Source organism: Colossoma macropomum, unplaced genomic scaffold (genome assembly GCF_904425465.1).
Source record: "Colossoma macropomum unplaced genomic scaffold, Colossoma_macropomum, whole genome shotgun sequence".
In the NCBI taxonomy this organism is placed as follows: Eukaryota; Metazoa; Chordata; class Actinopteri; order Characiformes; family Serrasalmidae; genus Colossoma; species Colossoma macropomum.
This window is the reverse complement of record NW_023494785.1, coordinates 5,052,975-5,075,970: the sequence shown is the minus strand read 5'-3', so window position 1 is coordinate 5,075,970 and position 22,996 is coordinate 5,052,975. Positions and strand designations below refer to the sequence as shown.

At 38.6% G+C, this 22,996-nt stretch overlaps 1 protein-coding gene across 1 annotated transcript in view; it reads left to right on the top strand.

Annotated features, from left to right (window-relative positions):
* dpp6a (dipeptidyl-peptidase 6a) overlaps window positions 1-22,996 on the top strand; it is a 507,676-nt gene that overhangs the window by 341,463 nt on the left and 143,217 nt on the right. Inside the window, exon 3 of the mRNA XM_036581752.1 lies at window positions 13,777-13,875. Coding sequence (XP_036437645.1) covers window positions 13,777-13,875 — 99 coding nt within the window. The remainder of the gene's footprint in view (window positions 1-13,776; window positions 13,876-22,996) is intronic.

The following is a 22,996-nucleotide window of genomic DNA, read 5'->3' as shown; positions in this document are numbered from 1 at the left end:
AACCCCCATTGACAGTCACGTTGATGTTTTTTCAGTTGTCCATTCAGAGTTTAGTAGGAGGCGTCCGTTTTGGTAGGCAAGCTGTGACTCTGACTGTGCTCTGATGGAGCTCGTCTCATCGCAGATCCAGCCCTGCAGGTGGATAAAAACCAACAAAATAGACCAGAATGACCACGAAAAAGATTAAAAGACATGTAGACACTTTACATGTAGTCTCCAGAAAACACTACAAGAAGAATATTAGCTAGATTAGTGGACTGGATCCGTATAACCTGCACATCTCCAGAGTTCAGAACATTCCGGTGTGTGATATTTTATAAAAACTAATAAAAGTGGCTACCAAAGCTGCCAAAGCTCTTAAATAAATAAACTCATACATAAATATTAAGCTCAAGTCAGCTTCTTATTCGCCAGCTTCTCATTTGAAATTTTCCGTTCCACCTTAAAAGGTGCTGCAGTTACACTGAGGTGCCTTAAACACAGAACGAATTTCGAAAGCTTTGCAAATACGAAGCTAACGTCAGCTTTCCTCAATAAATGCATCAATTTACTTAAATGAATGAATTAATTACCTTAATAAATGCATCAGTCTACCTCAATAAATGATCCTTAATCAATAAATACCTCAAAGTTTTGCTTGGACGTGTTTAACTGTTACTGAGCAGTTAATGTGCAGCACAGTGAAGCTATAATCAGCCACTGGAGCTGTTGAACGCGTCTCACTGCCTGATCTAATGCTGCGTCCCAAACCACACTGCACTCTGTACTTCACCCACTACGCTAATGAGTGCACTTCTAATGGTATATGTGCTATTTTTTGCATGTTATTTAGTGTACTAGTATGCAGTTTGGGACATGGCAATAATAAAGCAGCAGGGAAAGCCATTTAGATTATAGCTTTCGTTTGTCATCACTACAATCATAAAATCAAATCAGTGCACTGATTAATGTGCTTTACAAATTGAAAGGGTTTAAAAACGTGTCTTTGCTAGATCAGTTATGGCTTTATCTCATTGCAAACAGCCACAGCACTGCTGAATGAACTTGAAGTTGCTATCCAAAATGGTGGTAGCATGATTGTCATTATGATTATCATTGAAATACTATTAATTGGGGAAAATATATTGTCGCTGTCCAGAGAAAAACATCTCAATTTTTGTTGACTTTTACTTTTCTACATCATTTGAGCGCAGTAGCTGCACTTTCATGTTGAATGGACCAATAGAAATGCTCCAAAATCACTTTCAATAAAATCTCTTTACATTGACTTACATTGAAACTGAAGAAAGTTTTTCCCTTTTCCTGTAAAGTTACTATTTTGGAGATACTTGTTTTTTTTTTTTTTTCTTTGGACAGCGATGATGTATAACGTAAAATGTGGGTTGTGCAAAAGTTAAGGCATCTTATATTTGATGATTTTTCCTTAATAAGTTAAACTCAGCAAACTTTTGACAACTCTAGACTTCTGAGGATTTTAACACAGGCAGTTTTGTAGCTTTGCTTTCCAGGTTCAGTGATCTGATTACTAAGACCATGTTCGGTGCGTGTTCTGCCAGCAGTATTCCTCAGAGAGCTCCAGAGTGAGCTGATGTGCAGCAGAACAGAACAGATGTAATATCAGCCAGTCTGCATGTCATGCGTGTAATACAGCATGAAGCTGAGACCACACTCGGGGTGGAGAATATTACCACTGGATCTCGTACTGTTTCAGGGATGAAGAAGTGCGGTGATGGAGCAGTGCGGACAGGCCGTGACTGGTTGTCACATTCAGGATGGGCGACTTGTGAAAGGAGCTTTATGTTATATCAAGCTAGGCTGTATTATTTAGCTTTAAAATGAAAAAGTTACACAGTGTTTTTCCCTCTCACTGCAAATATAGTCAGTCAGGCAAGACATCAGAAATTTGCTTCTTTAGTTCTGCACCGGAGCTGCGAGGCTTATGTAGCTTACAAGTAATACGTTATACCCCACCAACTAGCACTGCATCATCACACACTCGCCTCAAACTGTGTTAGGAAGGGGACTTCCACCAGCTTTTTAGAATTTATCCACAATTTAATCACGACGATGCAAGCAACATCATTCAGAGTTGTTTGATGTGAAATGTACCAAGTCAGAACTGTTCACAGTGAGAGTTCAATGCCTCTAAAAGCTCCCTCACAGAAAGGTATTACATGAGATGGTTATGAATTCACTGCCCGATGACTGAGACACTGTTTTATGATGGTTTTTAGATAAAGATTTAAAACCCATTCATGGCAGAGAGGTACATGCAGGGTGTTATAAGCCCAAATAATCCCCCCAAAAACGTATTATTTCAGATTTATCACTATTTTACCATCATTAACATTCCGTACAAAACTCTGAAGACTCGTGTTGGTTCACTGGTGGTTTTGGATAGTAAAGAAAATGACTATATTAGTGTTGTAGTCATGGTGACCCCTGGTTCCTATCAGCACCACTGTAAAGACATCTGAGTCTGTAAGTTTCTCTACAGTGAACCATTTCACACCAAACCACTCTGAATGACTTTTACATCCAATTAGAAGATTAAATTATATAGAAATTTAGAAAAGTTGGTGTAATTCAAATGTAGTAATCTCTACTAAGCTTGCTTATGTGGTATCTATCACTGAATGATATGCTGTTATCTATTAACCAAGGAGTAAAGTTCGTATGCTCTTTTTAGTTATGCTTTTGTCCATTTTAGACTCCAAACATGTCTTGGCTGATTTACTAACTTTTGAGGTAAAGGGGAAAATGACTTTGGGCTGAACCATCACCTTAAAGTGCATACATAAAGGGAGGTATATTGGTATATTAGTGCTGTAGTCGATTATGTAATTGACAGTGGTGTGTATGCAATGTTGCTTTCAATACAGCTGTGTACATTGAAACAACTGCACACCCTTTTTGAAATTGCAGTGTTTTTTGATGTAGTCATAAATTAACATATCACACTGTTCATTATTACCAGGGTTTAATGATATTTAACACTTAAGCTTTCACAGTAAATAACAGTATTACGTCATTTTATTGTGAAATCAGCTCATCACAAGATTGTATCAATATGGCAAGTTGCATTTAAAAGCACATACTTGAGATGTTCTGTGCGTACATGTTGCAAAACTTGATACTATTGTTTATTATTATTATGTTTTACTTTATTCAGTAAAAAAACATTTATAGGTATTGTAAACTGTATTTTAATGGCTGCTTATTACTGTTAATGTACAGCAGAGTTACAGCCACATCACAGTAGTCTTGTGTGGAGTCACAGTATACAGTCCCAGTTTTACTGTTATTTGCTTTTAATATGGTTCAGTAAATAACTATGAAAGTAATGCCACTAGTAGCCAGTAATGTGCTGCCATTTTACACTGACAGTGCAGACCAGACATTTTCCATTTTTAACATGACCAACATTAAAACGTGAAGCCAACAAAATGAAATGAAAAGGAAACTTTTGGTAAAGACATGGTGGTGGGAGTATCATGTTTTGAGGGTGCTTCTCTTCAGTTGGGAACTCTGGTCAAGACAGATGAGATAATGACCTTCTCCACCTATGAAGATATTCTGGCCGCTGTGAGAGATCTGAAGATGAAGAGGAATTTCCCCTTTTCACATGATAATGATCCCAACCTCACATCTGTCAACCAAAGAATTGCTTTAAAAGGAAAGATCAGTGTCTGAGAATGACTCAGACGGAGCCCAAACCCGAATCCCATAGAACAACTGTGAGATGACGTAAATCAGACATAGTGCATAGAATCACCTGGCAATTTGAAGGAGCTGGAACTTTTTCACAAGTGAAACCAGGAAGAAATTGGAAAGTCCAGCTCTCAGAAGTTTATGAAGACTTTAAGCTTTACTTCTGTAATGAATGCAAAAGATGGTTATGTGTCCAATTATGCAACCAGGGTGATGAAACTCTTTTTTTTCTAATAGTTATTTATTAGTTATTTTATGTGCTCATTATTTTGTTTATTGCAAGGTAACATTAACCTTTTTCTTCAGTAGCCATTTCCACCTGTTTTGGAGGTCCCTCAGTTACACTGCTGTTAGTTGCTTTTTTCCCCTGAATAATATTGATGGAATATATTTTGATCTAAATATGTATGGTTTATAAAACCTGAAGCAAAGTGGATTTTCTTCTTGAACCTTTTCAAAAGTGTTGTTTAGTGTGTAAATGCTACTGTTTTATTGTGGTGGTTGTACAGAATTGTTTTTTATGAAGAAAGCTGCAGTTGTGCTGTCCGTTTTATCTTGGCACGGCCGTTTCATGGGGTCTCACTCCTCCCCTTTCACCCCTCATTGCTCACTAGCAGCTCATCACAAAGGCACTAGATTTCACACAGAGATACAGCAGAGCCCCAGTTAATCTGATAACAGAGTTACAGGAAAATATTTTATTCAGTATGGTAAAGACAGAGGTTAAAGATCGAAAGATGTTCCCATGTGCCTCCATTGTCTGATCTTTTTCTCCTGTGGGATCAGTTGAGTCCATGGACTATGTAGAGGACTCCAACTACCATGAGCCATTGAAAGAATATGTGACTCCCCTCACTGCACCATCCACCAATGAACGTTCATTCTTTCATTCAGCCTCCCAGAATTCTGAATTCACACTCCTATTTATTATCTAGTCATTAGCTAGTCAGTATTTAAGCCGGGCTTTAGACGAGCACATTGCGAAGTATTGCCAACCTTCCATGTTGAGTACTGAGTGGTCAGTCTTTGTTAAGCCTTTTCTTGTATGGCCTGTTTTCGTGGTTTTTTGGCCTACCCTTTTTTCATGTTTGCCCTTATCAGTTTGTTTGATCTCTTGGTTTTTGAGCTTGGACAGGTAACTGGTTTTACTCTATTGATCTCTTTGGTTTTGGTTATTAAGCTCTGTAGTTTTGAGCTTGGACTGTTACGACTACCCTCCTTGTGATTCTCCTAAACCTCTAAGTAAACTTGTTTAATCTGCGAGAGTCTGATCTGTTTCAGTTTGCTAACAGCCTGTGTTTTGATGTGTTTCCCATGTGTTTTTTTATCCCCTTTCCAGCCATTCAGGCCTCACTCCTCCATCCCAGGTTGCATTAATTTTACTCCCGTTTCTCTTTCATTACTCTTTCATGTGCTTTAAATGGCTGTTTAGCCCAGTGCCCTGCTGAACGGAGGATGATCAGATGAATATTTATCCCCTTGCAGCAGGAGTTCCAGGCTGCAGATTTGAACTCTAGCGCTGCACTCCTGCTGCCTCAGTGCACCCTCAGTCTGGAGCAATCAAGCAGGAGAAACTGCAGATTGGCTTGGATCTGCACCAGAAATCACTTACGTACAACTCCGTAAAGGGAGAGTGCTTTTTGACAAATTGCAACAAATTGGTGACAGTCTGTAATTGTGTAGTGGACCTAAAGGTAGGTAGAGCTCATAAAGTGACCAGTGAGTGGAAGGTAGGGGATTCTAATACAGTGAATAACAAGTGCACACATTGTATATGGCAAAGTGATTTTGTGAAGTCTATGTACCGACAGACACTCGCTGTGTTTGTGCACAAGGGTCAGTCAGTTTTCATCTCACGTCTGGTGAAAAAAATCAGCCCAGAAGCATCATTACGCCCTCTGACCCACACACCCAGCAGGGTATCTGGCCGCCCAGCAACTTGGCAGAAATCTTGAAGATATTAGTTTTCCTCCACTCAGGAAACTCATTGGGCTGTATCACAGTTTTCAGAGTAGGAGTGCAATTCAGGGTCTGTTTTTTTCATTGCTTCTTTCACAGCTGTGTGGATGGGAGGGAGATTGTAACTTAAATGGGTCCTGAAATTTCGAGCCAAACCCAAATATATCTCAAGAATGTTCTCTGCAAGATGTTTACAATCTGAACCTTTCTGAAGCCTGACAAACTTTTCTCCCTGCCCAATCGCAGCCCAACAAAATTCTGTCTGACCTTGACTGCAGTCAATACAGTTCTGTCTAGACCTGACTGTAGTTGTCTGAACTAGACTGTAACCCAAAAACATTTGTCCCAACCTGACTGTAGATTTACAACTCTGCTTGAACTTGACTCTAACTCCACAGAAATTTGCCTGAACTTCGATTCAGCTCAATAAAATTCTGATTTCAACAGTAGCCCAACAAAATTCTATATGAACCTGATCATAGCTTGACAAAATTCTGTCTGAGTTTGACTGCAGCCCAACATAATTCTGTCTGAACACGACTGTAGCAAATAACATTTTGCCTGAACCCAGCTGCAGCCACCAAAATTCTGTCTTAACCCAACTGTAACCCTCAAAATTCTGTCTTAACCCGACTGTAACCCTCAAAATTCTGTCTTAACCTGACTGTAAACCTCAAAATTCTGTCTTAACCCAACTGTAACCCTCAAAATTCTGTCTGAACTTGACTGTAGCCCTAGGATATCTGTCTGAACCTGACTGTAGCTGAACAAAATTCTTTTTGAACTTGACTTTAACCCTCAAAATTTTGTCTTAGCTTGACTGTAATCCCAAAAAAATTTGTCCAAACCTCACTGTAGATTCACTGTAAGTGAATTCTGCCCAGCACAACTGTAGCCTGACAAAATTCTGTCCAAACTCGGTTGTAACCTAACAAAATTCTTTCTCAACTTAATTTAGCCTGAAAAAATTCTGTCTGAACTTAATTTAGCCTGAAAAAATTCTGTCTGAACTTAAATTAGGCTGAAAAAATTCTGTTTAAACTCGACTGCAACTTCAATGTCGCCTGACAAAATTCTGTCCCAATGCAACTGTAGTCCAACAAAATTCGACCTGAACTCGACTGTAGCCTAACAAAATTCTGTCTGAGCCTGACTCTAGCCCAAACTGTGTTCTTTCAGTTCAGTTCTGAACTCGCTGTTCTGAACTTGCAGGTTTGCTTCTGTCTATTTTTGCACATTCCTCATGGACCTCACTTATAACAACATGAGTGACTCAAGGATTTAAAGAAGAACTGTAAAGTAGGGAAAAAACTGCACTAGTACATTTTGTAGCACAGGTTAGCAAGTAAATTGTGTGTATAACATCTCATACATAAATAGTACAATATTCAGGTTAATTGTATATATTTCAGCATTACACTGTTCCATTCGATAGTTTACTGTATACCATATTATCCCCCATATGGTCTCTTACATTCTATTATTTCTGCACATTTTACTGCACCTTTCTTCACTATATATTCACAGTGCAGTGTTATTGCTACCATCTACCTCATTCCTTACTACCAGTCAGTTGTACTGTCTTTATTTATTGTTACCTGTCTAGCCTGTGCAATATCTTCCTTGTATGTGCAATACCTCCCAACCCTCTTGTCCCCTGTGTACTTCTATTTATACTCATATTTTCATATGAAAAAGCATGCAAGTTTCAAGTTTCAGAGTTTGTCACATACATAGCCATACACGGTACAACTAGCAGGGAAATGCTTGGTTAACTGCCCGCTCACATGCAGCAATAAGGTAATAAGAAACAGTAGTCAAATAGAAGAACAATATTGTAGAAACTATATAACAAAATATCGGTCTATGAAATATACACTATAAACACCATGAAGATATGATATGTGCAGTGTTCATGTGGCATTGTTGCTGCTGTACTATAAGAATTGATTGTATTCTTATATACTTTGTATTCTTAATACAGATCAGAATTTTGAATCTCTTGGAAAGTGGGGTGAGTCCCAAATCAGTTACAGGTGGGAAGCGAGGTAAGAAACCCTACAGTAAAATTTGAATCTGACTTAAGCCCAAAAAGTATTTGAGAAATGGCTGTTGCCTCACAGCAGGAAGGGCCCGGGTTCGATTCCCCGGCCGGGTGACCAGGGTCCTTTCTGTGTGGAGTTCGCATGTTCTCCCCATGTCTGTATGGGTTTCCTCCGGGTCATCTGGTTTCCTCCCACAGTCCAAAGACATGCAGTCAGGCAAATTGGACACACTAAATTGCCCCTAGGTGTGAATGTGTGTGTGAATGTATATATCTGTCTGTCTGCCCTGCGATGGACTGGCGACCTGTCCAGGGTGTTTCCTGCCTTCCGCCCAGTGACCACTGGGATAGGCTCCAGCTCCCCCAGCGAACCAGGAGGATAAGAGGCTTAAAAAATGTGTGTGTGTGGTGTCCAAACCTGACCAATCCAAAGTGAATGGTCTGGTGAAAATATTTCAGGCTCTAAGATGTGGCCCAGTGCTGCAGTGACTCAGTGCAGAAATATGGATCATTACTGTAGATCTCGTTAACTAAACTTGGAGAACAGCCCAATGATGCTGCAGCTCTTTGCTGTACTTTGGTCTGGTGGACTTTCCATGCCTGTTTCAAGCTCTAAAATAAGACTAAGGCTGCTTGATACGCAGAAAGTATTATACTCTGAATTTTGACACGATAAAACACAAAGCGGAACACTCAGGGTTTCCGTGCGGCATCGTTAATTGGAGCTCGGGACTTGACGAAAGATTAATGTGCGTTTGTCAGGTTAATAATCGGGCCACACAATTTGACAAAAATTGATTGTGCATTTGTCAGGCTGCATGAATTGCTGTAATTACCCAGAATGCTCAAAGAACACTTACCGGGAACATCTGAGATGGGTCAATGTGCACGCGCCACCGTGATGGACATTTCTGTGATTTATTGTTCATTTAGTGCGGTTGTTCGTGCTGTTCTAACAAGGAGCGCCTGGTGCGTCGTTTGTGCCCTGAAATGGACTGTGTTATTAACCCTTTAAAGGCCAGAGCTCTTGTTGATACTTTGGTATACACGTGCGTGCAAAAGTTTGGGCGCCCCTGGTCAAGTAACCTTTTCTAAGTGAAAATAAATGAACACGTTGTCTGCAGAGACACACATTTTAATGCACAATCACTGTATATTTACTGCATTTAACACAAAATACAAAAAGGCTTGTGCAGAAATTATGGTTCATTTTATATTTTATGTTTTATTTTTTTCCCCTAGTGCGTTAAACTCAGCAAGCAAATAAACACACTCTTAAAAAGGGAATGGTTCTGTTTAGAACCATGAGCTCTATGGTTGCGTCCATGGAAAAGGTTCTGCTTATCCATTAACCTCTACCAAAAAGCGTTCCTCTATTATAATATCAAGCCTTTAACAGTATCATGAAAGGGTTCTTCAGACTGATGGAGAATGTGCTGAGAATGCTGCATAGCAGCTTTTTGAAAAGGGTTCTGTATACATTCTTTGTAAAAGTGGTTCTATATACTACCAAAAAAGGGTTTTTTGGCTTGTACCAATAGTGGAACCCTTTTTGGCGCCATCTACAACACATTCTCCATCGATCTGAAGAACACTTTCACAATGCAGGGAACCCTCTAATCGTGCAAAGGGTTCTTTGAGTGTTCAAGGTTCTATATAGAATAATTTCCTTTACTGAAGAACCCTTGAAGAACCATCTTTTTTTTTTAAAGCTGTACTACCAAATAGGGTTCTTCTATTGTTGCAATGTCAAGCTTGTAACAATAGCAGAAACCTTTTTGGTGCTATATAGAACCATTTTAAAAAGCTTCTATGTAGAATTATATACAATAGATTTACTGATCTGAAGAACCATTTCACCATGCGTAGTTGTGTTTAAGCATGAAATGGTCCTATATAGAACTCAGGTTCTAAATAGAACCATTCTCTTTACTAAAGAACCTTTGAAGAGACATCTTTTTTTTTAAGAGTGAATGACATAATGTGCAGAAAAATGCCAAACAAACACACCGCACACACTGCACATTCACTATACACTACATAATAAATAAAAATGAATTCCAAATTAATTATATAGCCATGTGGTGAGAATATTACAATTACAGTTGAAGGTGTTGTCCTGGCCTCCAGATTCCCCAGATCTGATCCGATTGAGCATCTGTGGGATGTGCTGGATCAACACGTCAGATCCAGGCAGGGATACTGAGAGATTTTTAAGTGATATTTGCTGTAATTGACTATTTATTTCTGATTATATTACTGATAAAGGACTTTTCCCATGTACAGAGTAACATAGACTAATGAGTAATGAGTAATGAGATTACTTTTCCCCAGTAAGTAATGAGTAATATAATCCCATTACAATTTAAGAGAAGTAATTAGTAACTTGTGATGGACTTTTTTGAGTAAGTACAGAAACTCTGCTGTCTAACGTCCCCAATGTGCTTTTATTTTCTTTCATAAGATAAAGTAACATTTTAATTTCTGCATTAGTAAAGCTTTCACTTTTTGTTTTGATGTGACACCGAGACATGAAAATGATAATATCTTATCAGATTATTATTTTTTAATTCACATGTATAGTCTTTATCTGGCAGTTGCATTTCCACCATAATGCATCACATTTCTGTGGCAAAAGTTTGAAAATTTTATTTGATGTTTGCCGTTTCCATCAATTTCCATCCAATATGTCGAAATATACAAAATAAATAATTAAATAAGTGAATAAACAAACTTGGATCGTAACACAGCTTGTGTTTCTCTGACAGCTGCTCTGGAAGCTTTTCCCCTTTAAGAGCCCAAAAGCCGCTCGTGTCGGCGGAGAAATGAGACAAATCAGATATTGCCTTTTTTTGTTTTTCCAATGCATATGAAATGAGTCGTATGGCAGAGCGAGGGCTGCCGTGATGCTATCTGATGTGCCGAATTATGTCAAAATAAATCAAGTTAGCACAGGCATCTGCTGCAAAGTGCACGCAGCCCATTTTAATAATCAAACATCCAATTGGTCATAAGCGGAAGCCTGAAGGGACAGCTGATTGTTTTGCTGGTTTTGTCTCTGTGGACCACTCTTCTGCACACGGTTTTCTTGTTTTTTTTCTTTACAGCACGCGCACGCACACACACACACACACACACAAACACACTCAGTCTCGCCCACGCACGCCAAACTGACACGGCAATATGTGTCAGAGCGAGATGAAGTGAGCAAGGTGATGGATTCTTCCTTCGCTTTGCCTGTCAAACACTCTGAATGCATTTTAGAGTTCATCTGCACAGTGTGGACCTGACATTCAGCTAAAAAACACCAGGAATAAAAACAAGAATAACACATACAGTGACGATAGATAGATAGATAGATAGATAGATAGATAGATAGATAGATAGATAGATAGATAAAGCAAGTAAGCGATAGAGAGTGATAAAGAAAAAGACGGAGAGAGAAGTGAAAGAGAGAGAGAAAAGGAGAAAGAAAGCAGGCAAGAGAAAGGTGTATGTATATAGATAGACAGAAAGAGAGAGGTAGATAAAACTTCAAGGATGAGGAGAGAAAGAAAATGAAAGAGAAAGACAAAGGAGAGGGAAGAGGAGAATGAGACAAAAGGAGAGAGAGGAGGAGAATGAGACAAAAGGAGAGAGAGGAGGAGAATGAGACAAAAGGAGAGAGAAGAGAAGAATGAGATAAAAGGAGAGAGTAGAGGATAATAAGAAAAAGGAGGACAAGATAAAGAGAGAAGAGGAGAATGAGATAAAAGGAGAGAGACAGGAGAAAGAGATAAAAGGAGAGAAAAGAGGAGAACAAGACAAAAGGAGAGATAAACAGAGAATGATATATGAGAGAGAAGAGGAGAAAGATAAAAGGAGAGAGAAGAGGAGAATGAGATAAAAGGAGAGAGTAGAAGAGAATGAGATAAAAAGAGAAAAGAGAACAAGATAAAAGGCGGAGATAAACAGAATGAGATAGGAGAGTGAAGAGGAGAATGAGAAAAGGGGAGAACAAGATAAAAGGAGAGATGAACAGAGAATGAGACAGGAGAGAAGAGAATGGGATAAAAGGAGAGAGAAGAGGAGAATGAGATAAAAGGAGTGAAAAGAGGAGAAAAAGATAAAAGGAGAGATAAACAGAGAATGAGATAGAAAGATAGAGAAGAGGAGAATGAGATAAAAGGAGAGAAAAGAGGAGAACAAGATAAAAGGAGAGATAAACTGAGAATGAGATAGCAGAGAGGAGGAGAATGAGATAAAAGGAGAGATAAACGAAGAATAAGATAGGAGAGACAAGAGGAGAATGAGATATAAGGAGATAGTAGAAGAGAATGAGATAAAAAGAGATAAACAAAATGAGATAGAAGGAGAGAGAAGAGGAGAATGAGACAAAAGGAGAGAGTAGAAGAGAATGAGATAGAAGGAGAGAAATGGAGAGCAAGCAAACATTCTGAATGTGTTTGAGTTTATCTGTGTTGTGTGTTTCTCACAGTCAGCTTCAAAAAAAACAAAGAAGAGAACAGAAAACTGCACACGCTCACAATCCGCCTTCCATTTCAATGCATATGATTTAGAAATGTTTCCGCTACAGTGCACGCCCTTCAGCAGGTGTGTGTGTGTGTGTGTGTGTGTCTGTGTGTCTGTCTGTGTGTGTGTGTGTGTGTGTGTGTGTGTGTGTGTCTGTCTGTGTGTGTGTGTGTGTGTCTGTCTGTGTGTGTGTGTGTGTGTGTGTGTGTGTGTGTGTGTTGTAAGTAAACGAGTGGTGCTGTCAGAGCGAGAGAGAGAACGACCCGGGACAGTGGAACTGAGATAATGAACACTGCTCTACCAGAGAGAGAGAGAAGATAGATAGAGAGACAGAGAGATAGATAGATAGAGACAGATAGAGATAGATAGACAGATATAGATAGATAGACAGATATAGATAGATAGATCGATACAGATAGAGAGAGAGATATATAGATACAGATAGACATATAGATAAAGAGAGAGAGAGATAGATAGATAGATAGAGAGAGAGAAAGAGATAGAAGTGATAGATAGAGAGAAAGAGATAGATACAGATAGAGAGAGAGAGAGAGAGATAGATAGATAGATAGATAGATAGATAGATAGATAGATAGATAGATAGAGAGAGAGAAAGAGATAGAAGTGATAGATAGAGAGAAAGAGATAGATACAGATAGAGAGAGAGAGATAGATAGATAGATAGATAGATATATAGAGAGAGATAGATAGATAGATACAGATAGAGAGAGAGATAGATAGATACAGATAGAGAGAGAGAGATAGATAGAGAGATGGATAGATAGAGAGAGAGAGAGAGCAATAGATAGATAGACCTACATAGATAGATAGAGAGAGACTGATAGAGATAGATAGATACAGATAGAGAGAGAGATAGATAGAGAGATGGATAGATAGAGAGAGAGAGAGAGCAATAGATAGATAGACCTACATAGATAGATAGAGAGAGATTGATAGAGATAGATAGATACAGATAGACATATAAATATAGATAGATAGATAGATAGATACAGATAGAGAGAGATAGACAGAGATAGAGAGATGAAAGGAAAGTGAAAGGTGACCAGAAAGAAAAGACAGAGGGGGGAAAAGAAGGCAAGAGGAAGAGAGACAAAAAGGGGGGGAATCTAGAGAGGCAGAGAGAGGGTACGATAAAGAAAGAAAGAGGGGAGGGGCGGTACTTCATCAGTGCCTCAGTGTAAGTCTGAGTTTGGATCAGACCCTGAAGCTGAAGCTGAAGCTGTGCTGCCGTAGCTGCTCCAGTTTCTTCTCTCACAGAGTGGAACTCTGCAGTGAGTGAGCAGAGAGTGTCAGACAGCTCAGCACAAACTCACTCAGCTCCACTCCCCGCAGAGCTGAGGAGGGAGTGCTCTGCAGCGTGCGCAGTAGAGCGGGGGGACAGCAGCACTTTTAGGCTGAAAACTTGTTTTTCTCTGCACTGGGAGTGTTTTAACTTCTTTACAGTTGTTGTTCTCTCTCTCTCTCTCTCTCTCTCTCTCTCTCTCTCTCTCTCTCTCTCTCTCTCTCTCTCTCTCTCTCTCTCTCGGCAGGTGAAGATGATAGCCTGGCTCTGAAGGGGAAAGTGACGGTGGAGGACATCTTCAAGAAAGACTTCAGAGTTCATGACCCTGAAGCTAAATGGATCAGCGGTGAGTAGTGTTGTTGTCCAGCAGACGCTTTGCTGAAAGCTGCAATCAGGGATTTGCGCTGAATCGTCTCAAGCACAGAAGGATGAGATGAAAGGACCTCTGGATTGTTTGTGAAAGTCATAGAAGGAGCTCTAACTGCAGGCAAGCAAAGGGAAAACCTGTATTATGAAAAGCTTTCGGTTCTTAAATATGATTGGCTGAGCTTGGCTTTCACTCATTGCTGCCGGACAAAGATGATAACAAACATGAAATAAACAAACGTCGCTCACCGCCGCCCTCTAAAGGCGTCATTAACACACGTCGAATACACAAACGTCGCTCACCGCCGCCCTCTAAAGGCGTCATTAACACACATCAAATAAACAAACGTCGCTCACCGTCGCCCTCTAAAGGCGTCAGTAACAAACATCGAATAAACAAACGTCACTCACCGACGCCCTCTAAAGGCGTCATTAACACACGTCGAATACACAAACGTCGCTCAGCGCCGCCCTCTAATGGCGTTATTAACACACATCAAATAAACAAATGTCACTCGCTGCCGCCCTCTAATGGCGTTATTAACACACATCAAATAAACAAATGTCACTCGCTGCCGCCCTCTAAAGGCGTTATTAACACACATCAAATAAACAAACGCCACTCACCGCCGCCCTCTAAAGGTGTTAAAACATCAAATAAACAAACGTCGCTCACCGTCGCCCTCTAAAGGCGTCATTAACACACATCAAATAAACAAATATTAAAATGAAAAAAAGAATTGAATGTGTGTGTATTAATCTCTCCCTACTTTTTAGGATTTTGGCAGCAGTGAGTTTCTTTGTGTACGTTTGTGTTAGTGTTGCGCATCTCCACATGACTGTGTGCAGTTTTTAGGCCCTGCATTATCTGTTGTTGTAACGATTGGATCTGAAAATACGCTACCTAAAAAATGTTATCTTGAAGGAGGTGCAGATGTACACAGAATGTCTGCTGTAAACGTGAAGGGTTTACAGCTTTGTGATTGTGCCTTTATCCTGGCCGCAGGAGAATCAGATCTTATCCATACATACTGTGCTCAAAAACCTGCATTCATTTTCTGACTCAACAATTCAGCAAGGCAGAGGACTTATATTTCTCACCTCACCTCAAGATTAAAAATGCTAAATTATTAGTGGTACAAATCTCTGACAATCGTTCAGTTCAATATAGTTGTTTAGGAAACCATTAAATGCATCATGTTTCACCACAATTTCATTAATTTAAGTTTGCACAATCATCTACACATTGAACACTTTATTTAAGATCTTATGATAAATTGTAACCATTAGGAACCTGGATTAATCACAGTCTGAGTATCTAAACCTGGATTAATCACAGCCTGAGTATCTAAACATGGATTAATCACAGTCTGAGTGTCTAAATCTGGATTAATCACAGTCTGAGTATCTAAACTTGGATTAATCACAGCCTGAGTATCTAAACCTGGATTAATCACAGTCTGAGTATCTAAACTTGGATTAATCACAGCCTGAGTATCTAAACCTGGATTAATCACAGCCTGAGTATCTAAACTTGGATTAATCACAGTCTGAGTATCTAAGACTGGATTAATCACAGCCTGAGTATCTAAACTTGGATTAATCACAGCCTGAGTATCTAAACCTGGATTAATCACAGCCTGAGTATCTAAACTTGGATTAATCACAGTCTGAGTATCTAAGACTGGATTAATCACAGCCTGAGTGTCTAAACTTGGATTAATCACAGTCTAAATATCTAAACCTGGGTTAACCACAGTCTGAGTATCTAAACCTGGATTAATCACAGTCTGAGTATCTAAACTTGGGTTAATCACAGTCTGAGTGTCTAAACCTGGATTAATCACAGCCTGAGTATATAAACTTGGGTTAATCACAGTCTGAGTGTCTAAACCTGGATTAATCATAGCCTGAGTGTCTAAACCTGGATTATTCACAGCCTCAGTTTTTAAACTGGGATTTCTTATAGTTTTGAGTATTTAAACCTGGATTAATCACAGTCTGGTATTTATACCTGGATTATTCACAGCCTGAGTACCTAATTTTGGATTAATCACAGCCTTATCTATGTACCAAAGTGAGTCATCCAGTTGGTCCTTCATGGCCTAGCAACTGTAACTATGCCTGGGACACCTATAAAACTTTACAATATGCTGTAACCTGTTAGTAAATCTCAGAACTTGCCCAGCTTTTCCAGGAGTTTGGTGGGGAGAGTGAATTGTTACTTATTTCTCAAACCGAAGACAAAAAATATGTGCGAGATTTCAGTGTGTGAAAGACGACATTACCAAACTAGAAAAGAGCCCTTCCAAAAGGAGATCTGTTAAACCAAACACTTTGTTGACACTGAAGCTAGCATCAGCTCTGCTATGGCCAGTGAGTAGCCAGCCAGTGCTAAGTTAGGGAGCTAACAAGGGACCCTGAAATACCAGCGGTTTCGCACGCTGATTAAGAAGCTTGCATTGAGCGATACAGTACTATACACTGTATTCTTACACTCATAAAGGGGTCGTTCTACAGAAACGTCCACTTTTCCATTTCTCCATAGGTGTCATGTGTCACTGGTGTTGCCTATTCTCATTGGTGTTACACATGAGAAAGGTAATACCAGAGCCTTTTTAAATGAAAAATGCATTTTACTAAATGGCTGAAACAGAGCATCAGACCACATGTCAGTCATGGAATATCCACTAAAATATGTAAATTAATCCATTTGTATTCTATTTTTTCACAATTACCTCAGAATAAAGTCGGTCACACCAGTGACTTCAGCTAAAAGCTTCATATGAAATCATGAGCTAAATGAGAAAATCTCTGATAACTGAAAGACTCAGTGGACTCACCATGTGCTTTTCTTCATAGATCCTCAGAAAACAGGTAAAAGGAAGTCGAGTGATGTAATCAGTGTGATTTTTATTTCAAAATAAGAGATTTTTTGTTATGCAGTAACACCAGTGACTCGACTCCTGGGGAACTTTCATTATATATTTTATAATATTTATTTGGCATTTGTTTTCTATGTCATTTAAATCATATATTTCTTAGTCATGTAGAGATTATTGTAGTTAAAATTGCAGAAAAACATGTTTTTTTACCCCAAAATATGGCCTCACCTTTTCAACATGACTGTGAGGACGAGCACTTCTGTGGTGCTCGATTCAAAATAATCGATTTAAAAACTAATATTGCTAAATTGAGGTGTACTCGTTAAAATAACTTACTGTTTTATTTTAAAATATAAATAAATTGTAGCCCTAACATGTTTTTTAAGTGTAATATATCTGTAAACGCTAGGGACACAAAAATGGACGTTTCTGTAGAATGACCCAATTACACATCCAGTGATGATATTCTATGATGAAAGCCAGTCACTGCGGTTCCTCTGGAGATAAATAGACGGTTTAATGAGCATGTGTACGTTAGCATTAGCCGGGCAAGAGGTGAAAGCGGCTGAGGGTGGAGTGGTTTGGATAATGTTTGGATAATGGTGGCAGGACCCTGCCAGTTTGAAGAGGGAGCTAATGGCCTCTTCACTTTACTGGTCAGACCACAACCGCTGTGTGTGTGTATGAGTGTAGCTGAATGTCTGGATGTGTTACTGTCCTTAATTATTAGTCATTATTAAAATGAGCTCACACAGTGTGACTGATGTGAAGCACCACTCTTCCATGTCAACCAATCAAGTCTTTAAAGACAAGAGATGGACAATATGGTTGGTTTTCTTCAGCATAGTAACCTGATACTGATATTTCTCCTTATAAGCACTTTACATAAAAAGGGAAAACCCTGGTGCTTTTTGAGCTGTCAGAGGGTTTAATAAAGGTGATGCTAACTGGTACTGTAGAAATGTGAAATGGTGGTTCTTTAAGGGTTCTTTAGTAAAGAAAATGGTTCTATATAGAACTATGAACACTCAAAGAACATTTTGCATGATTAAAGGGTTCTTTGCATCATGATCGCGTTCTTCAGATTGATGGACAATGTATTCTCTATGGTTCTATATAGAACCTTTTTGAAAAGGGTTCTATATAGCACCAAAAATGGTTCTTCTGTTGTTACAGGCTTGACATCGCAAGAATAAAAGAACCCTTTTTGGTGCTATATAGAACTCTTTTCAAAAAGGTTCTATATAGAACCATCTACAGCACATTTTCCATCAATCTGAAGAACTACTTAGTGTGTAGGTTCAGTTTTTTGATAAAGTCCATTTTTGATCATATCATATTGGTTAATTTTAGTCAGTTTTATTCTAACAGTTATGCTAAGCTGGCAGCTACACCACCATTGCATAGCCTGTCAACCGCTTGTCTTTGCACTAGTTGTTGCTTGAGATTAACAGGCTCCTCCAATAATATTCAGAGACAGGCTTCAACATTTTACTGAAGCTTACTTTACACAGTAAAGAATATTACTTTACTGCCTTAAAATGTCAGTAATTAAGCTGAGCTGGATGTGCTGTAAGTGGTATTTAACCCAGTGTAGGACAATGATCATACACCACCGTTAGCTTGGTGCCTAACACTGAAACCTGCAGGGAGGGAAGGGGGGGGGGCGTGTTTGAGCTACATTGTTTTTTTCTGTTGTTTCTTCAAAAAATTTTCCCCATCAAAGCACTGTAAAATTTAATGGCCAGTACCTGTTTTTTGGAAAAAAAAGGCTAATTCACTTTATTTCACAGATGTGGGTTTATTTTAATGGTTATTACTGTTATTATTATGACAAAAAAGTATATATATTAATAATTAGTTGTACTAGTGCACCTGTTGAATTACAGGAAAAGGCAGTATTTCTAAGAAATTAATTGACTAATTTTATATTTTTCGAGAAAGCACAAACTTTTTTTTTAGTTAATAGGTTTTGCTGAATGCTGCTTAAATGGAAAGGCCAGAAAATGGTGACGGATAGTCACTCGTTGCTTTCCGAACACAGTATTCACCTAAAGGTAGACTAACTGGGAGAGAAAATCTGCACCCATAGATCAAAGTATTAAGATTAATGCTAATCTCATAATTTCTTCATGTGTATGCATATATAATAGTACTTGTATCTAGGCTACTGTCCTTATAAAAACGTTAGCCATCAGGTCAATTAAAAATGGACACCGCTCATGGTTTCCAGCCAGACAGACGCTCGTCAGTGAGTCTAATAGGCTATATGTGGATATTCAGCAGAGTGATGGCTGAGCTGTGTGCGATCAAGACTCACTCTTCTCTCTGACTCTGCTGTCTAACCTGCATCCAGCCAAGTGATCCAGCCCCACTCAGAGGTGTTTAGCAGCCAAAAGATCAATCGAGCGCTTAGATTTGACTCTGGCTCCACTGCCCTGTCTCCTCCAATCAAGCCGCTTGTTCTTGATCTTTAGAAAGCACAGATGGGAGCGCGCTCCTGGTGAGAGGTTTTAACACCCCTCCCCCCCAAACGTCTCCTAGAGCTGAGCCAGAAACAACTTTCGCTGACAGAAATCCTCACCATCTCCATCAAGACGGAGGAAAAGGCCCGAGGCCAAGCTGACAATACACGGCTATTTGTAAATAAAAACCTATCATATAAACTTTCCGTACTTGTCAGTATTTTTGACGTTTTCTTTGGCAGTGGTTCCCAACAAAGATCGACTTTTTGTGCTCACACAGCCTTGAGAACAATTAGACCTGCATCACATTTTGGTTATGTTTACATTACAGGGTTACAAAGTCTGATACAAATGTGAACAGAATCATCTGATCTCCTCAAAGCACAATTGAGCAACTTTGGTTTTGTTTACACAGCAGGGCAAATTGGATTTGCTTCTTAAAGCCACTGTAAACCTGGCTTCAAATGTTTGAAATTATGTTTTATGCTAAAGATATGCCACAGGAAAAAACGTTTACTAGTGTCATATTCATGGAATATAAATTAATGCTGTTTAATGGTAGAGAAATACTCCGAACATTTAAGCTGCAGTCAGATCATATAATGATTGACAGTGCAGAGCAAGCAAATGCTAACAGGCTTCTCTAGTAATATTTCGACAAAGGCTTAGTTTAAATCTTTCCTTAAGGAGTCACTGTAAGACTGCAACATACAAATTAACAATGCTACCGAATGTTTCTAACAACCTTGAGCTAGAGCTGCCATGAAATACTAATGTGCATCACCGCTAGCTTGGCGCTGGCATAGCATTGCATGGGGCGCTAGCAGAAATTAGCAATAGCATTGCAGTTAAAGTGGAATTCCACCGATTTCTTTGAACTTTCTGGTTCAGATGGAAACAAATAATTTGTTTTTAAGTGAAAAACTGAATTCTAAAGAAACCGAGTCAGAGTTATTCACAGTGGTAGTGGTGATAGGAACCAGACGTCTGAAGAGAAGAGACAGCACTGAAAGTTATTACATGATGCATGAGACGTCGTTCTACAACAATTTTAGGAGTTTTGAGATAATAGTCAACTTATTTTTTCAGATTTTCCACTATTTTACCATCATCAACTTTACATGTAGAAACTCCAAAGACACATGTGGGTTCACTGGGGGTTTTGGATAGTAAATAAAATGTCTGTATTTTTGTTGTTTTTTTTTTTCATTTTATAATTTATTTATCTATTTATTTTCTTTTTTGGGTGATTTGACCAGGGGTGCCCAAACTTTTCCACAAAAAACCGTACACACTCAACTGTCAGCCATCAAAACTGAAAGATCAGATCTGATGAAAAATCAGAATTGAGCAGCAAGTATTGTAACGTGAACCGTCACAGCGCGTCCTTCAGTGACCCGCGGCCGCAGACAGGACTGCGGGTTTGATTGCTGCTGTTTGGTCGCCGTTGTGCTGCGGACCCACTGAGTGATGTTCATCGCTCTCATATAGGACCATTAACTCATGAGTCTCTCATTCATCTCTCTGCCTCTGATTCTGAACGGAACAGAGTGCAGTTCACCACCTACCAGCGTTTCCCTGCCGAGGCGCGCGTAGTAATTTAGGTGGAAATGATGACAGCCGTCTCCTCGTCTGTATTGATTGATGTTCTGCTCATTTTTCATGCCATCGTTTGCAGCTTCGCCGTTGTTCCCTCATCGCTTCACCACACAGGTAAACAAATCCGTCAGGGGAGAACGCACCGTGGCTCATCAGCGTCCACAACGCTGTTTTTTTTTACACACAGTGTATGACCGAAATGTAAATATTGCTGTTTCACCCAAGCATTGTTGGTTTAACCCTCAGAAGTCAGAGATAATAAAAGCATTCATAATTTTATGAATTATTTCCCACTCAGAGCTCTTTCCACTGAATTCAGTTGAAACTAAACTTTCAATCTGTATCAGATTTGTGTTGATAAGTATAAGAGAAGATATGTTATGAGGATTTTAATATGATGTAAAGTTAATGTTATACATAGTCCTGTTTTATGAACAGAAAACCCTTCCTTTACATTTTTGCCATAGTTCATTTTTCCTCAAAAGGAAAGAAGTTGGGAATAATTCGTTATATAATAATATATAATACATAATAATTAGTAATTATTATTATTATTATATTTTTTATGCCTTTTCTATAGCACCTTTCCAGTTCTTCTCAACTAGATAAAATATAGAGTAACGTTATTATTATTATTATTATTATTATTATTAATAATAATAATAATAATAATAATAATAATAAAAGTACACCACAAAATATCCACATAAAACAACATTAAAACAAAACAATGACTCATATACTCTCATACTCTTATATACAGTTGTAGGCAAAACTTTGTGCACCCTTGGTCCAGTGTTTTTGTTGATTTTCTGAGTTGAGTGTAAATAAGTTACACATCCTCTACAGAGACACACTTCAGATCATTTTAATGCACAATTACTGTATTTGCTGAAGTTAATAAAACTGTGTCCTGTGCAAAAGTTTTGGAACATTTATTATTTTATATTTTATTTTATTGTATTTTATTTAGTTTTGTTTTTTTGTTATATTCAAAATATACTATAATAATATTATTCAGCAAATAAATAGAAATTGTGCAGTACGATTTGCAATAAAAGTGACATATTTAAGTGTGTTCTCTTAGAAAAGTTTTCACTAAGAAAATCGTCAAAACAAAACATGTCGTTTGACCAGAGCGTCACACTTTTTTAGCAGTTGTATTAAAAAACAGCAGGAGTAGAAAAACAAAAATGCAAGTGCACTAACACAAACACTTCACACTGTTCAAAGTGCTCTAGAATGTGTCACACTGTTATGTATAATGCAATGTGAGCACAAGCTGCATTGTTTCAGCGAGGGGCGCTATCGTGACAGCCAGAGAGGAACACTGAGAATCTTCTAGTGATTTCTGTCAAATCTGGAACATTTGGATTATTTATATCTAATATAATCATCATGCGTGTTGTATTTAAACTCTGTGAGTTTTGTAGTAATTCTGTTGTTTCGTTACTAAGCTTTGGTTGGAAACAAAAGGGTTAAATTCTTAAAATGCCCAACAGAAAAATGATCCAATCAGAATTTTCTTTCCTGTAGTATGTTGGTAGATACAGCCATGCGAGTTCTCCCATTGGTTAGGAGCTCGAGTCTTCCTCTCTTTACTGGCTTCCAATCAGATTAATGGCTAACATAATTAGCAACTGAGAGTGGAATCAACCAATCACATTTTGATCATTTAATCATTGGGTTATCAATTTTGGGAAAAAAAGTCATTCCAGGTCTTCTGGAAGTTCTCTGAGTGTGAATACGAGCTGAAATCTAACCAGGTTTTGGTCAGTGGTCAGAAAATGAAAGCAGTGACGGAGGCTCTATGTCAGGACTCTTTACTGAAAGAGTCGCTGTAAAACTACTACAGACAAGATCACATATATGCTAATATGTATGTTATAAGCTTAAAATAAAACATGGATTGTCCTTTATAAGATTCATATATCCGTGATTAATCTAGAATGGTCAAAACGTTAATCTAGAATGGTCAAAACTAGAATCCCATAGGGGCACTAGCAGAAATTAGCATTATCGTAGAGATGGTTTCTTTCCTCATTTTTATCCAAGTTCTGACATTTTTGGCCTGAACTGAAGGCCTAGCTCTGATAGTCACTGTTCGCCAAGCCTTGCCAAGCTGTCCTATATTGCCAGTGTGCTTTTATCT